This window comes from Natrix helvetica (assembly GCF_964273705.1).
Source record: "Natrix helvetica genome assembly, chromosome: W".
NCBI lineage: Eukaryota > Metazoa > Chordata > Lepidosauria > Squamata > Natricidae > Natrix > Natrix helvetica.
In genome coordinates this window covers 76974874-76989718 of record NC_138555.1, presented here as the reverse complement: position 1 = coordinate 76989718, position 14845 = coordinate 76974874, and the positions used below count along the sequence as shown (strand labels likewise).

Sequence of the window (14845 nt, the reverse complement as noted above, 5' to 3'; positions counted from 1 at the left end):
AAGTAGGTAGATAGAGGGATAGACAGGGAGAGAGAGAAATACAGTGGGTAGGTAGTGAGAGAGAGAGTAGTTAAGTAGGTAGGTTGATAAAGGGATAGAGAGAGCAAGAGAGAAATAGAGAGGGAGGGAGGTAGAGAGAAAAAGAGAGAGAGAAATACAGTAGATAGGGAGAGAGAGAGTAGGTTGGTAGGTAGAGGGATAGAGAGAGAAAAATACAGTAGACAGGTAGGTAGATAAAGAGAGTAGGTAGGTAGGTAGATAAAGGGAGGGAGAGAGAGAGAGAGAGAGAGAGAGAGAGAGAGAGAGAGAGAGAGAGAAATACAATAGATAGCTATGTGTTTCTGCTGGCACAGCACTTGTTCAATGTAATTCTCATCAATCAGTTAAAGAGCTTTCGGGGGGGGGGGGGGTTGCACTCTGCAAACCTCCCAAAAACGGCCCATTTTTCATGAAAATGGGCCCGGCCCGTCCCCCCCCCCCGAAAAAAAGGCATGCATTTTTCACAAAAACGGGGCCATTTTTTGTCAAAAAAAATTGCATGCATACTGTAGCCTTATGGAGGCTTATAGAGTGCTGCTGGGGGCTGGGGGGGGGAACGGCCCGTTTATCTCTCATTTCTGCCCTCCCCAGCCCCCAGGAGCTCTCTGAAAGCCTCCATAAGGGTATGCACAGCTATTTTGGTGAAGGGTGAAGGGGGCGGGGCTTTGGGAGGCAAAAGCTGCTGTATTCGGTGTATGAGACGCACCCAGATTTTCAGCCTCTTTTTTGAGGAAAAAAGGTGCCTCTGATACTCCGAAAAATACGGTAGGTGTTCAATTAAATCTAAGTGGGGAAACTGCTCTTTGCAAAATAAAGGCAGTCTGCAACTTACCTTGGTCATTTAGCAACCATTCAAACTTTTGACAGATCCCCAAAATGGTACTTGCGACCTGGATTCAAAGTTTAAATTGGTCATGTCAGTGCCTTGACTTATGATTGTCATGATATATAGTGGAAAATGTGGATAATTCCTTCATCTGCATTCTTTTCTCCACACACCCCCCCCTCCAAAAAAAAACAACTAGGTGCCGAGGAGAAGATCTTGACGGAGTTTCGGGATTCCTGCCACCATCACGTGCCCCATGACTTTCCCCTGCAGGCCATGGTGCGTTCCTCCGGGAAATTGGTGCTGATCGATAAACTGCTTCCTAAGCTGAAAGCCGGAGGACACAAGGTGCTGATTTTTTCCCAGATGGTCCGTTGCCTCGACATCCTGGAAGACTACCTCATCCAAAAGAGGTGAGAGCTTGTGCAGCGATGGCGACGACGACGTTGTTATCCGTTCAGTTGTGTCCAACTCTTGGTGATTCAGTGGGCCTCTCCACATCTTCTGATCTTGCACTGCTTCTTTGGCCCAAAGAAAGGTGCTTTTTTAGGAGGCAACTGGGCTTTCTTGTTTTTTTCTGTTGAAGAGGTTTCGCTTCTCATCCAAGAAGCTTCTTCAGCTCTGACTGGATGGTGGGGATTGGAAGGATTTATACTCCTTACAGACAGGTGGTCATTTGCATACTTTTGGAGAGTCACCGAGGCCACTTGGAGTCCCACAGTTGCTTTTTCAAGAGGCAACTGGACTTTCTGGTTTTTTTCTGTTGAAGACATTTTGCTTCTCATCCAAGAAGCTTCTTCAGCTCTGACTGGATGGTGGGGATTGGAAGGATTTATACTCCTTGTAGACAGCTGGTCATTTGCATACTTTTAGAGAGTCACTGAGGCCACTTGGAGTCCCAGAATTGCTTTTTCAGGAGGCAACTGGACTTCCTTGTTTTTTTCTGTTGAAGAGGTTTCGCTTCTCATCCAAGAAGCTTCTTCAGCTCTGACTGGATGGTGGGGAATGGAAGGATTGATACTCCTTGCAGACAGCTGGTCATTTGCATCCTTTCAGAGAGTCACTGAGGCCACTTGGAGTCCCAGAGTTGCTTTTTCAAGAGGCAACTGGACTTCCTTGTTTTTCTTGGAAGACGTTTCGCTTCTCATCCAAGAAGCTTCTTCAGCTCCGACTGGATGGTGGGGAAGGGAAGGATTTATCCTCCTTGCAGACAGCCGGTCGTTTGCATCCTTTTTAGAGAGTCGTTGAGGCCACTTGGAGTCCCAGAGTTGCTTTTTCAAGAGGCAACTGGACTTTCTTGGTTTTTTTTCTTGGAAGACATTTCACTTCTCATCCAAGAAGCTTTTTCCGCTCTCGATTGGATGGTGGGAAATGCAAGTTTATGTTCCTGAAAACAGTTTGTTCATTCGCATCCTTCTTAGAGGGTCGTTGAAGCACGTGGGCTTTATCTGTGTCCTCAGGGTCACCTGAGTAGGTGATGGTAGTTGCAATGTTTCCTCTGGAAACTCGGGGGGGGAGGGGGGAATTTCCAGAGGAAAAGAACTGCAGACTACAGGAACCAGGAATGAATGCTGAGCTACAGCATTCATTCAGAATTCGTGGTAGCCTGAATTAGAGGCAGGTGCGCGAGCGATTGCAGTGAAGACGGATGGGTTAGGATGTTGGCTGCCGGTGCCGCAAGCTGATTTTTACAGAATTGTGCCTCTTTCCCGCGCAGGTATCTCTACGAGCGTATCGATGGGCGGGTGCGTGGCAATCTGCGGCAGGCCGCCATCGACCGCTTTAGCAAGCCTGACTCGGATCGCTTTGTGTTCCTTCTCTGCACCCGGGCGGGAGGGCTGGGGATCAACCTCACGGCGGCTGATACCTGCATCATTTTCGACTCGGACTGGAATCCTCAAAACGACTTGCAGGTACTGTTGGGGCCTCTGGCGAATCAGACACCGGTAGCCCAGAAACGTGAGAATTGAAACATCGGTTCTGTTAAGATGTCATTTGTCTGGAATAACAATAGCACTTAGACTTACATACTGCCGTATGTACCAATTGTGTGTCTCTTCTCGGCAGGATGGATTTGATTTAAATCAAGGTTTTTTTTGAATTCTACATTTAGGCAAGAAAAACAAAATGCACAGGTACAGTATAGGTGATACCTTGCTCAGTAGTAGTAACTGTGAAAGGGATCTTGGAGTCCTAGTGGACAACCATTTAAATAGGAGCCAGCCATGTGCAGCAGCTGCCAAAAAAGCCAACACAGTTCTAGGCTGCATCAACAGAGGGATAGAATCAAGATCACGTGAAGGGTTAATACCACTTTATAATGCCTTGGTAAGGCCACACTTGGAATCCTGCATTCAGTTCTGGTCGCCACGATGTAGAAAAGATGTGGAGACTCTAGAAAGAGTGCAGAGAAGAACAACAAAGAGGATTAGGGGACTGGAGACTAAAACACATGAAGAGCAGTTGCAGGAACTAGGTATGTCTAGTTTAAGAGAAAGAAGGACTAGGGGAGACATGATAGCATTGTTCCAATATCTCAGGGGTTGCCACAAAGAAGAGGGAGTCAAACTATTCTCCAAGGCACCTGAGGGTAGAACAAGAAGCAATGGGTGGAAACTAATCAAGGAGAGAAGCAACTTAGAACTGAGGAGAAATTTCCTAACAGTTAGAACAATGAATCAGTGGAACAGCTTGCCTCCAGAAGTTGTGAAAGCCCCAACACTGGAAGTCTTTAAGAAGATGTTGGATAGCCATTTGTCTGGAACGGTATAGGGTTTCCTGCCTAGGCAGGGGGTTGGACTAGAAGACCTCCAACGTCCCTTCCAACTCTGCTATTGTATTGTATAAGTCGATTTAAATCAGTAGTAAAAAAGACTTGAATTAAATCAATTTGATTTAAATCATAATTTTTAAAGAGCAGCAGCTCCACCTCTGACTTGCTGTTGACTCACCGACAGTCCCATTCACTTTCTTTTTTAAAATCTTTTTATTAAACAGTTTTCCCCCCATTTTTTTAAACACAAATATTTCATCTACTAATATGGTAATTTATACATATTTCTTCTATACGTATGACTTGCAATGTACTTATTTCTATACAATACATCTTATATCATTCTGTGTATATATATTCCTCTTATAACTATTATTCTGTACTGTTTTATATACAACATGTCTTACTTTCCCTCCCCCCTTCTTAATTATGCAGTTTTAATATTGTTTTCTAATTTCTTAATCTTTTATCCTTTAATGCTTTCTTATTCTTTGCATCTTTCCTCTCACCATTTGTACCGTACATTCCATGCTAAGTAATACTCAGATTCCCCTTTGTCTTTTATTTCTTTTGTAAGCCTGTCCATTTCAGCACATTCTAATGCTTTTTTTTTTTTACACATTTTCTTCTGTTGGTATATTTTTGTTTTTCCAATTTTGTGCGTGTATGATTCTTGCTGCAGTTATTACCTGTAGCATTATGTACATGTAGTATTTAGTCCCATTCACTTTAACGGGACAGCTGGTGACGCGGCAGTGACACAAGGGGAGGGACTTGGTAGGCAGCTAGTGAGTGGATGCCCGCTAACATGGCCTGCGGCCATGATGGATCTGAAATAACAGGCACCCTTTAATATTATATTTATAAGCTGCTTCGAAGGTTTCACTTTCATTTTCACTGCTTGCCCTTCCTCCTCACACGTAGAGCCTGGTGGCACAGGTGCATTTCTCTTCAAACCATCATACAGTTTGTAGTGTACACAGATTTGCAAAACAATGGCTAAGTGGATACTTAATCACAAACTAACAATGGTTACGGCGTATAAAGAAAATCTTTATAAGATGTTCTACAGATGGCATCTCCCCCCCAGCACGGCTCTCCACAATGTTTAAAAATCTGGCCCCAAATTGTTGGAAGTGTATAAAAAACACCAGGCACTTTTTATCATATGTGGTGGACGTGCAATGAGGCAAAAAAATATTGGAAAACGATCCAATCATGGTTAGAACAAATGGTGGGAGACCAAATCTTGTTTAATCCAGAAATTTTTCTCCTAGGTATAATACTGGAGGGGTTTAAGAAAGATACACTTTATCTAATTATATATGTACTAACTGTGGCATGCATAACTTATGCACAATATTGGAAAAAAGAAAATATACCATCAGAGCTAGATATAATCAGCAAAGTGTTGGCCTGTGCAGAAGCAGATAGGCTCACTCTTGAACTTAAAAATAAAGGGGAATCAGAATATTTTGAAGTCTGGAACAGATTTTATAATTGGTATAAGACAAGGTGACAAGACTGGAACAAATGTATATATTGTGATTGGACAGAAGGATAGACAATGTATTAAGTAGGCTAATCGTTAATGGGTGAGACTAGCTGTAAATAACGTGAATGTATGATCACTTCGACTTCGCGGTACCGCATTGTTTTAAAGGTAAAAATAATTAAAATATATTTTAAAAAGAAAGATTTGCAAAACAATAGGATAAGGGACTATTCCAGAACTTTGGATTTTGGATTTATCTCATGGTTACGGTGAAATTGTGCAAAAGCATCAACGCGGTGCATATTATCTCAGCTTTGCCAAGCTTGGATTCATTGAAAGAATTTCCCAAAATACGTAAAGAAGCGTAACTAAGCTCCATTTCATGCTGAATGAACTAAATTATTAATGTACCTTAAATAGATAATTACCTTTAGGTAAGATTTTTAGTCGAAAAGCATTTTGCTAAAATAAATTGTGATTTTTTAAAAATCTGATTTAATTTTTTTTTTAAAAATCATCGGGTTTTATCCACGCGGCCTCTGGGTCTGAAGGATGCTTGTAGGCTTCACACCTCTGTTTGTTTCCCTCCCCCGCAGGCACAAGCTCGCTGCCACCGCATTGGACAGAGCAAGGCTGTGAAAGTTTACCGCCTCATCACTCGGAATTCCTACGAGCGGGAGATGTTTGACAAAGCCAGCCTCAAGCTGGGCCTGGATAAGGCCGTCCTGCAGTCCATGAGTGGACGAGAAGGGAGCATCACTGGGGTAAGGGAGAGAATGGGAAGCTGCTGCGGAAAGAGTAAAAGAAGATGACCTTGGCGGAGGAGATAAGCGAGATATCCCTCCCAAGAAGCATAGCGGAAGCCCAAAAACAAATCTGATGTGGAGAGGAAAGAGCTCAGATAAAGACTCCGCCTTAGTTTCCGGGAGAATTGGTTGGGGGAAAGATTTGCAGGTTCCATTCCTGCTACTGATCTAACAAAGCAGGATTTTTTTCCAACCTTCCTGCTTTTCTAGGTCCGGTGCATATAGCGAGGAAAGAGCAGAGAGGGGAAAACCCACTGATCAGAAATTCAACCTCTGTGCCCCAAACTTTTAAGGTGGAAGCTTCTCTCGCTTCTTGGGAAATTCACGTCTGGGAGTGCAGAATTGCACCCTGTCAGGTTAATACAAGGGAAAGCAGCAATAAAAAGACAACTCTTCTGATTGCCGTATTTTTCAGAGTATAATATGCTCTGGAGTATAAGGCGCACCTTAGTTTTTGGGGAGGAAAATAAGTGGGGGGGCACATTATGATTCCGCCTACCAACATCCATCGTGAATTCATCAGGCTAGCATCCTTAGCAAAGAGCCTGATCTGCTTCAGCACATTAGCCTGATTCAGCACGAGCAGCTGATTGGCGGGTGGATCGGCCTCCCGGAATACCCCCCAATCAGCTGTTCTCCAGAGGTGAACGTTAACAGGTTCGCAGGTTGTGAGAGCATTCACTCGCTACACTTGCGGGCACCTCATTGGGGCAGACACGCAGCTTCAAAAATGCAGCTGATTGTCACAGGGTGCGCCGGGGAGTACAGCAGGCGAAGCGCGGAACTGGTCCGACAAGGCAGCAGAATAAAATAGAATTGAATCGAATTTATTAGCCAAGTGTGATTGGACACACAAGAATTGCCTTGGGTGCATAGGCTCTTAGTGTACATAAAAAGACAAGATGCATTCGTCAAGAATCCTAAGGTACAGCACTTAATGATAGCCATAGGGTACAAATAAGGAATCAGGAAATAATATCAACATAAATTGTGAGAATACAAGCAACAGTCCCAAGACAACTCTCCAAGCAAACTGGAAGTGCCCCGGAGGCTTCAGGGAAGCGCCCTGAAGGTCCCTGAAGCCTTTGGAGCGCTCAAAACGACCCTCCGGCAAACCGGAAGTCACTTCCGGTTTGCTCGGAGGGTCGTTTTGACTGCTCCAAAGGCTTCAGGGAAGCCTCCTGAAGATCCCTGAAGCCTCCGGAGGGCTTCGGGGGGGGGCGGGGGAGGCTGTTTTCGCCCTCCCCAGGCTCCTATAAAGTCTCTGGAGCCTGGGGAGGGCGAAAAAAGCATGCAAAAATTGGGGGGTCGCGCCTGTAGTGTGCGCATGCACACTGGGGTGTGTGTCGCGCATTGCATTATGGGTGCGGCACGCCCGCACACGACCCCCCTGCGCTCCCCCCCACTTACGGCACGCGAGCCAAAAAAGGTTCGCCATCGCTGACATAGAAGGTAGGTTTTGAAGCTTATAACGGTCGTCTTTTGAATGCTGCACACACGCGCTGAACCGGTTGTTAGGGTTAGGGTTAAACTTAGTTGTTAAACCAGTTGCATCCCACCGCTGAGCACCTGTCCTATCATCTGTCAAAAATTAAAATTAAAAAAAATATATAATTATAATGTGAAGGTTCCAAGAGTTTGCCCTAATTAATTTACAAGCCCAGGGACGAAATTCAAAGTAAAACCATTCGTTTATTAGGACTAACATCTTAGCACGGACTTCTGTGTAGCTGAAACTAAATCACACTGAATGGCGTCTGACCTTTACCCCCGTGCCCCGTCCCCTCTGGCTGAGGTCATTAATCACATTCTCCAACGGGACGTTTAAGCAGGGTTCTAGACATGCGCATTCACATCCCAGTACAGAAATATGAGACTTTTACTCTGGCCAAAACTATGCATGGAATTTCCCTCCCCTTCTCAAGGTGATAGTAGTCATGGAAACGCCTTAGGCGTTGACATATAACTTGCCACTTTTGCAACGATTATGATTGATTGATGGTTCGATTGATTGATTGGATTGACCGATTGGGGGGGGGGAAACAAAGACTCAAAAGGGCAGAGTCAATGGACAGCTAGGGCTTTTTCTAGCCATTCTTAAGTTTCCTTAAGTTTTTTTTTTTTTAATGTATTGCTTTCAAAGTATTTTGATGGCACAGCTGGCTTTTCCTAGGTTGCTCCCTGACTCTGGTTTAACCAAAAGAGAAGAGGGGGGGGGGAAAAAACCGACCCTTTCTTCCTTTCCCACCCCACAGATTCAGCAGTTTTCGAAGAAAGAGATTGAGGATTTGCTGCGCAAAGGGGCCTATGCCGCCATTATGGAAGAGGATGATGAAGGGTCTAAGTTCTGCGAAGAAGACATTGACCAGATCCTTCTTCGGCGCACCACCACCATCACCATCGAGAGTGAAGGGAAAGGGTCCACCTTTGCCAAGGTATCCTCGTCTGTCTGTCCGTCTATCTACCGTATTTTTCGGAGTATAAGGCGCACCTTTTTTCCTCAAAAAAGAAGCTGAAAATCTGGGTGGGTCTTATACACCGAATACATCATATATTTTTTTTGCCTCCTGAAGGCCCCCCCCTTCACCAAAATGGCTGTGCATACCCTTTGGGTCCTCATTTTACCCACCTCGAAAGGATGGAAGCCTGAGTCAACCTTGAGCCTGGTGAAATTCAAACTCCCAAAATTGCAGGCAGCCGGCATTCAGCAGAAGTAACCGGCAGTAAATGCCCTCTTAACCACTTTGCCACCGCTGCTCTTAAAGCAAAGTCTTTCTGATCGTTCACACTTTTAAGGCAACGAACTGAGTTTCCCACAACACACTGAGCCACAAAGTATCTAAGCGCCACGATTCTGGTGGGTTGCACAGATCAGTGACGTGCGGTGAGGTTTATGGCTGGTGAGGCACTGACCCAGTGGTGGGTTTCAAATATTTTTAGACTTGTGGACTTCAACTCCCAGAATTCCACAGCCAGGCATGCTCAGTTCTGATTTAAAATGACAGCATTTGTTTTTCTCCTTTGTGAAATAACTTTCCTTTTTTCATTTTCTTTTTCTTCTCCCTTCCCCTCCTTCCTCCCTCTCTCCCTTCCTCCCCCTCTCTCAAACACACACACACAGAATTTGGATTGGACTATCTCTCCTACCCCCTTCCCTCTCATCACTTTCAAACAAACACACACACACACACACACACACACACACACACACAAGTTGGATTGGATATCTTTTCCAGTGGCTTGAAAGCAGCTCCTCTGCCATCCCCCCCATTCCCCTGCTGCCTTCCCCAAACACCTCCACCATTGCAAATGCAGCCTGCTGACTGGGTGGGAAATGCCTGGAATGCAATAAAGCCCGCCCACTCACCTCCTGCTGGCAGGATGGGGTGAGAGGAGAGGCAGAGAAGCCAGAGGGGAGCCGATCCAAGCCTTCCAAAAGAAAGAGGCTGGGGGAAAGTGTGTGTGCTACAGCATGGCTCTTTGCCTGGCTTCTGTGGATGACTCTGCTTAACTATTTAAAAAGCCTCTAAAAAAGCGCCCTCTACTATGAGGCAGGAGAACTGCGTGCCTCACCTACGTCAGGAATTTTTAGGCTTTTAACCCTTGCTTAACTCTGCTCGAGTGATCATAAAACGCCTAAAGTCAGACTAGATGAGGCATGCAGTTCTCCTGCCTCATAGTAGAGGGCGCTTTTTTAGAGGCTCTTTTAAACAGTTAAGCAGAGTCATCCACGGTGAGGCAGCAACTAGCTCAGCTTTTTCCTTTTAAATTTTTTTTTCTTTTCATGATGAGAGCGGTGAGGCTGTGCCTCACTTGCCTCACCTGACTGCACGTCACTGGCACAGATCTAGCAGAAAGTTTTGTACATGAGAGCGTGTGTGAAGTCTGCTTTACAGTAAGCCTGCTAACTCACACGGTCGTCTTCCTTTCTTTTGCCTCTTCTCCTTTCCCAGGCAAGTTTTGTGGCCTCTGAAAACAGGACAGACATCGCCCTGGATGACCCCAACTTCTGGCAGAAATGGGCCAAGAAAGCAGATTTGGACCTGGATCTCCTGAACAGTAAGGTGGGTTGAACCGGGACGAGGGATGCAGTCAACTCGTACGATTGGCTGGCTGAGTAATAGAAGAATCAAGAGAAGGATGGCATGACGTTTAATCTCTCATGGCACAGAATCCTAGTTGTGTGGATGACAGATTATTTTCTCTGCTCCAGGACTGGATCCTCTAAAGCAGCGGTCACCAACTGGTGGTCCGCGGACCACTGGCGGTTTGTGAGAAAAGTTTGGTGGTCCACAGAAAAATTATTTGCATTTTTTATATTGCACTAAATCAGGGGTCTTCCAATTACGGCCCCTGGGACGTATACGTGCAATGAACGTTTGTGTTGCTGAAGAGAGTCTCCCCCTTTGGGGTCTTTTTGTGTGGGTCAGAGGGGGGGGGAGAAATTCTGACTTGGGGTCTGCTTCAGCCTCCTGGTGGGGGGCTTTGGGCGAAGGCTGGAGGGAAGTTCCCGCTGGTGGCGAAGAGCCGGAAGGGCTCGTTCCAGTGGGACTGCATCATGGCCTGGAACTGGCTGACATCTCAGTCTGCTGAGCTTCCAGGGGCCGGTACTTGGCCTTGCACTCCCGCAGGCCTTCCCTCTGCTTGGAAAGCCTATGCTCCTAGTCCTCAGTGAAGTGGTCATGCGTCAAATCTGGGCATTACTTTTAAGGAGGATTTGGGCAAACCAAAATAGGTTTAGATAAGGAACAGAGAAGAGCAATTAGGAGACTAAATTTGGTTATAAGAGATTGGGAGAGGGGGGGGAACGGGAAGATTGCCTTCAAATGTAGAACGTGGGATAGTGTGAGGGGTCCTTGGTTGTTTTGCTGCAGACATTTCATTACCCAAACAAGGGAATATCATCAGTGTGACTGCTGATTTTAACTGATGATAGCAATAGCACTTAGACATATATACCGCTTCATAACGCTTTACAGCCCTTTCTAGGCAGTTTATAGAGTCAGCCTATTGTCCCCAACAATCTGGGTCCTCATTTTGTTGACCTTGGAAGGATGGATTTGCATTCCTATGCTGTTTCCAAGTCTTAAGATTCAGTGATGGAAAGAGGGCAGAAGTGAGAATTGTCCATGGAGGAATTGAAATACATTTGGAGATCTGGAGGGGAATTGACATACGGTGAGAGATCCAACACGTTCAAAGATCCAGAGGGGAATTGACGTACATTCAGAGATCCAGAGGGGAATTGACACACATTCAGAGATCCAGAGGGGAACTGACATATGTTCAGAGATCCAGAAGGGAATTGACACACATTCACATATCCAGAGGGGGAATTGACACACGTTCAGAGATCCAGATGGGAATTGACACACGTTCAGAGATCCAGAGGGGAATTTACACACATTCCGAGATCCAGATGGGAATTGACACACGTTCAGAGATCCAGAGGGGAATTGACACATGTTCAGAGATCCAAAGGGAAATTGACACACGTTCAGAGATCCAGAGGGGAATTGACAAATGTTCAGAGATCCAGAAGGGAATTGACACACACTCAAGAGATCCAGAGGGGAATTGAAATGTTGAGACATGTTGAATTAACACAGACTCAGAGATCCAGAGGGGAATTGACACACGTTCAGAGATCCAGACGGGAATTGACACACATTCAGAGATCCAGAGGGTTTTTCCTCTTCGTTTCCTACAGAACAACCTGGTGATTGACACGCCTCGCATCCGCAAGCAGACTCGCCACTTCAGTACCCTGAAGGACGACGACCTGGTTGAGTTCTCCGACTTGGAGAGCGACGATGACGACCGGCCTCGCTCCCGGCGCCACGACCGGCACCACCATCCCCTCCACCATTCGTACGGGCGCACCGACTGCTTCCAGGTGGAGAAACAACTGCTGGTCTATGGGTATGTGGCGTGGAGGGAGGCCTCCCGAAAAGCAACGGGATGTGTGGAAAGGAGGATTATGGGAGTTGTAGGGGAAGATGTGCGTGCTTGTGTGTGTGTTTTAATCCAATTCCTTGTGGGAAGAGGGGGGGGGGATTATCTTGGAAGCTTAGACTAGAAATAGGAATGGAATGAAATAGAATAAAATTAGGAATAGAATACAATAGAATAGAATAACAGTTGGAAAAGACCTTGAAGGTCTTCTAGTCCAACCCCCTGCCAAGTCAGGAAACGCTACATCACTTGAGACAATCAATCAATCAATCAATCAATCAAACTTTTATTTATAAACCGCGCCCTTTCCTAAACAGGACTCGGGGCGGTGTACAGTCATTATTAAAAATCATATACATATCAAAATAGAATACATATACATAAACATAGACATAGACGGAGGAGGTAGAAAATATACTGTACCATATTTAATTAAAAATACAAATAAGATTAAAATTCCCTTAAAAATTCCACGATAAGATGTTTGCCAGGAGGTGAAAGATGGAGCTATAAATCGGCTAAGCCAGCTAATTGGAACAGGTGGGTCTTAAGTTTCTGTCGGAAGGAGCGGAGGTCGTTAATAGTTCTAATATCGGGGGGGAGGACATTCCAGAGGGTTGGGCCCATCACAGAGAAGGCTCTACTCCTAGGCCCCACCCGCTGGCACTGCTTGGCGGATGGCACCTGGAGGAGTCCCTCCCTGTGAGAGCGGATAGGTCGTAGAGATGTGTGAGGTGAGATGCGATCCCGCAGGTAACTAGGTCCCATGCCATGGAGCGCTTTAAAGATAGTGACCAACACTTGAAACGCACCCGAAAAACCACAGGTAGCCAGTGCAGCTCGCGCATGAGTGGTGTTATATGGGAGTATCTTGTTCCTCCCATGATGGCCCGCGCGGCCGCATTCTGAACTAGCTGAAGTCTTCGGGTGCATCTCAAGGGGAGCCCCATGTAGAGAGCATTGCAGTAGTCCAGGCGAGACGTCACCAGCGCATGAGTGACTGTGCGTAAGGCGTCCCGATCCAATAGGGGGCGCAATTGGCGCACCAGGCGAACCTGGTGGAACGCCCCCCTCGCCACGGCTGTCACATGGTCATCCATCGACAGCCGGGCATCAAGGAGGACGCCCAAATTGCGCGCCCGTTCCACGGGGGGGCAGTTGTTCGCCCCCTATGGCCAGCGATGGCATCCACTGGTTGAACCGGGGCGCCAGTAGCCACAGCCACTCAGTCTTGGAGGGGTTGAGTTTAAGACAAATGGTTGTCCAATTTCTTATTTAAAACTTCCAGTGTTGGAGCATTTATAACTACTCGAGGCAAGTCATTCCACTGATTAATTGTTCTAACTGTCATGAAATTTCTCCTTAGTTCTAGGTTGCTGGGTTATTGAGAGCTACCCAAGGAGAGAGAGAGTCATGGTGAATTGTCCCAAAGGTTTTTTTTTCCAAGAAGCAACTGGACTTTCTGATTTTTTTTCTTTGGGGCCCTTTCACTTCTCATCCAAGAAGCATCTTCAGCTGAGTTGTCCCAAAGAGCTGAAGAAGAAGACGCTTCTTAGATGAGAAGCGAAAAGGCTTCAAAGGAAAAAAAAAAACCCATGACTGAGAATCTCCATAGTTATGGTAGATTGGCTTCCTCGTAGTACAGGTAGGGAGTTAGTTCAACTCCCAATAATTTACTTTTTGAATTTAAACGTAACAATTAGTTCGATTGAGGCAAGAAAAAAAATAGCTTTTTTTTATTTGCCAAAAAAAAACAAAGAGGGAGGGTGAATACAATTCTGATAGAGAAATGAATTCCCGGATCACATGTGTGTGTAAGTGAACCATTGCTACTACAAGTAGTCCTCCACTTAACAACAATTCATTTAGTGTCTGTTTAGAGTTACAACGGGACTGGGGGGGGGAAAGGGACTTACGATGCATGTTTCACACTTACAACCCTTGCCGCATTCCCATGGTCACGTGATGAAAATTCAGATGCTTGGAACGGGTTCATATTTATGACGGTTCCCTTGTCCTGCGGTCATGTGATCACCTGTTGCAAAGTTGGGACAAGTAAAATCAATCGGGAAGCCACCCTGTTACTGCATTAACAGCTGCGGGAATTCACTTAACCTACCAGTTTCAAAGCATGCAAATGCGAGCAGATAAATAGGTACCCCTTCGTGGGAAACTAACAGCTTTCCGTGCGTTTTGGCATATACAATATAGAGTTAGTCCTCAACTCAACAACAGTTCACAGCGACAGTTCAAAGTTACAACAGCGCTGGAAAATGCGGCTTACGACGGTTTTTCACAGTTGCGACCTTTGCAGCATTCCCATGTTCACAGGTTCAAAATTCAGATGCTTGGCAACTGATTGTGAAGTTGTGAATGCCCCAACACTGGAAGTCTTTAAGAAGATGTTGGATAGCCATTTGTCTGAAACGGTATAGGGTTTCCTGCCTAGGCAGGGGTTTGGACTAGAAGACCTCCAAGGTCCCTTCCAACTCTGCGATTGTATTGATTCAGACGTACGACCATTACTTGTGTCCCGGGGCCACGTGATCACCTTTTGCGACTTTCTGGACAAGCCGATGCAATGGGGAAGCCGGATTTGCTTAGCAAGCGCCTGTCTTACTACTCAACGGCAGTGATTCACTTAACAAGGGGGCAGAAAAGGTCGCAAAATGGGGCAAAGCTGCACTTAACAAATTCCTCACTTTGCAACATAGCTAAATTACAGTCGCACATCGAAGGCTACCTGCAGTCATACGGGCCACATGACTACGGAAGCCCTTTGGGACAACACTGGCTCCCTTGGCTAGGAATCCGATATGAGCGCTGGCACCCAGAGTCTATCATGACCGGATAGGGGGAAAACGTTAATGGTTCAAAAGATTGTCCTCTCTTTTTCACTGGACCTAAATCCCTGTGAAGATAGCGTCTTGTTCTTGGAGTGGGGCGGTGGC

At 45.9% G+C, this 14845-nt stretch overlaps 1 protein-coding gene across 11 annotated transcripts in view; it reads left to right on the top strand.

Moving 5' to 3' along the window:
* Positions 1–14845, top strand: part of LOC309400700 (chromodomain-helicase-DNA-binding protein 8-like) — a 146461-nt gene that overhangs the window by 89399 nt on the left and 42217 nt on the right. For all 11 annotated transcript variants that reach the window (XM_081969320.1, XM_081969319.1, XM_081969325.1 and 8 more), the window contains 6 exons: positions 1065–1278; positions 2583–2778; positions 5730–5897; positions 8195–8374; positions 9893–10003; positions 11650–11861. In XM_081969320.1, coding sequence (XP_081825446.1) covers positions 1065–1278; positions 2583–2778; positions 5730–5897; positions 8195–8374; positions 9893–10003; positions 11650–11861 — 1081 coding nt within the window. The remainder of the gene's footprint in view (positions 1–1064; positions 1279–2582; positions 2779–5729; positions 5898–8194; positions 8375–9892; positions 10004–11649; positions 11862–14845) is intronic.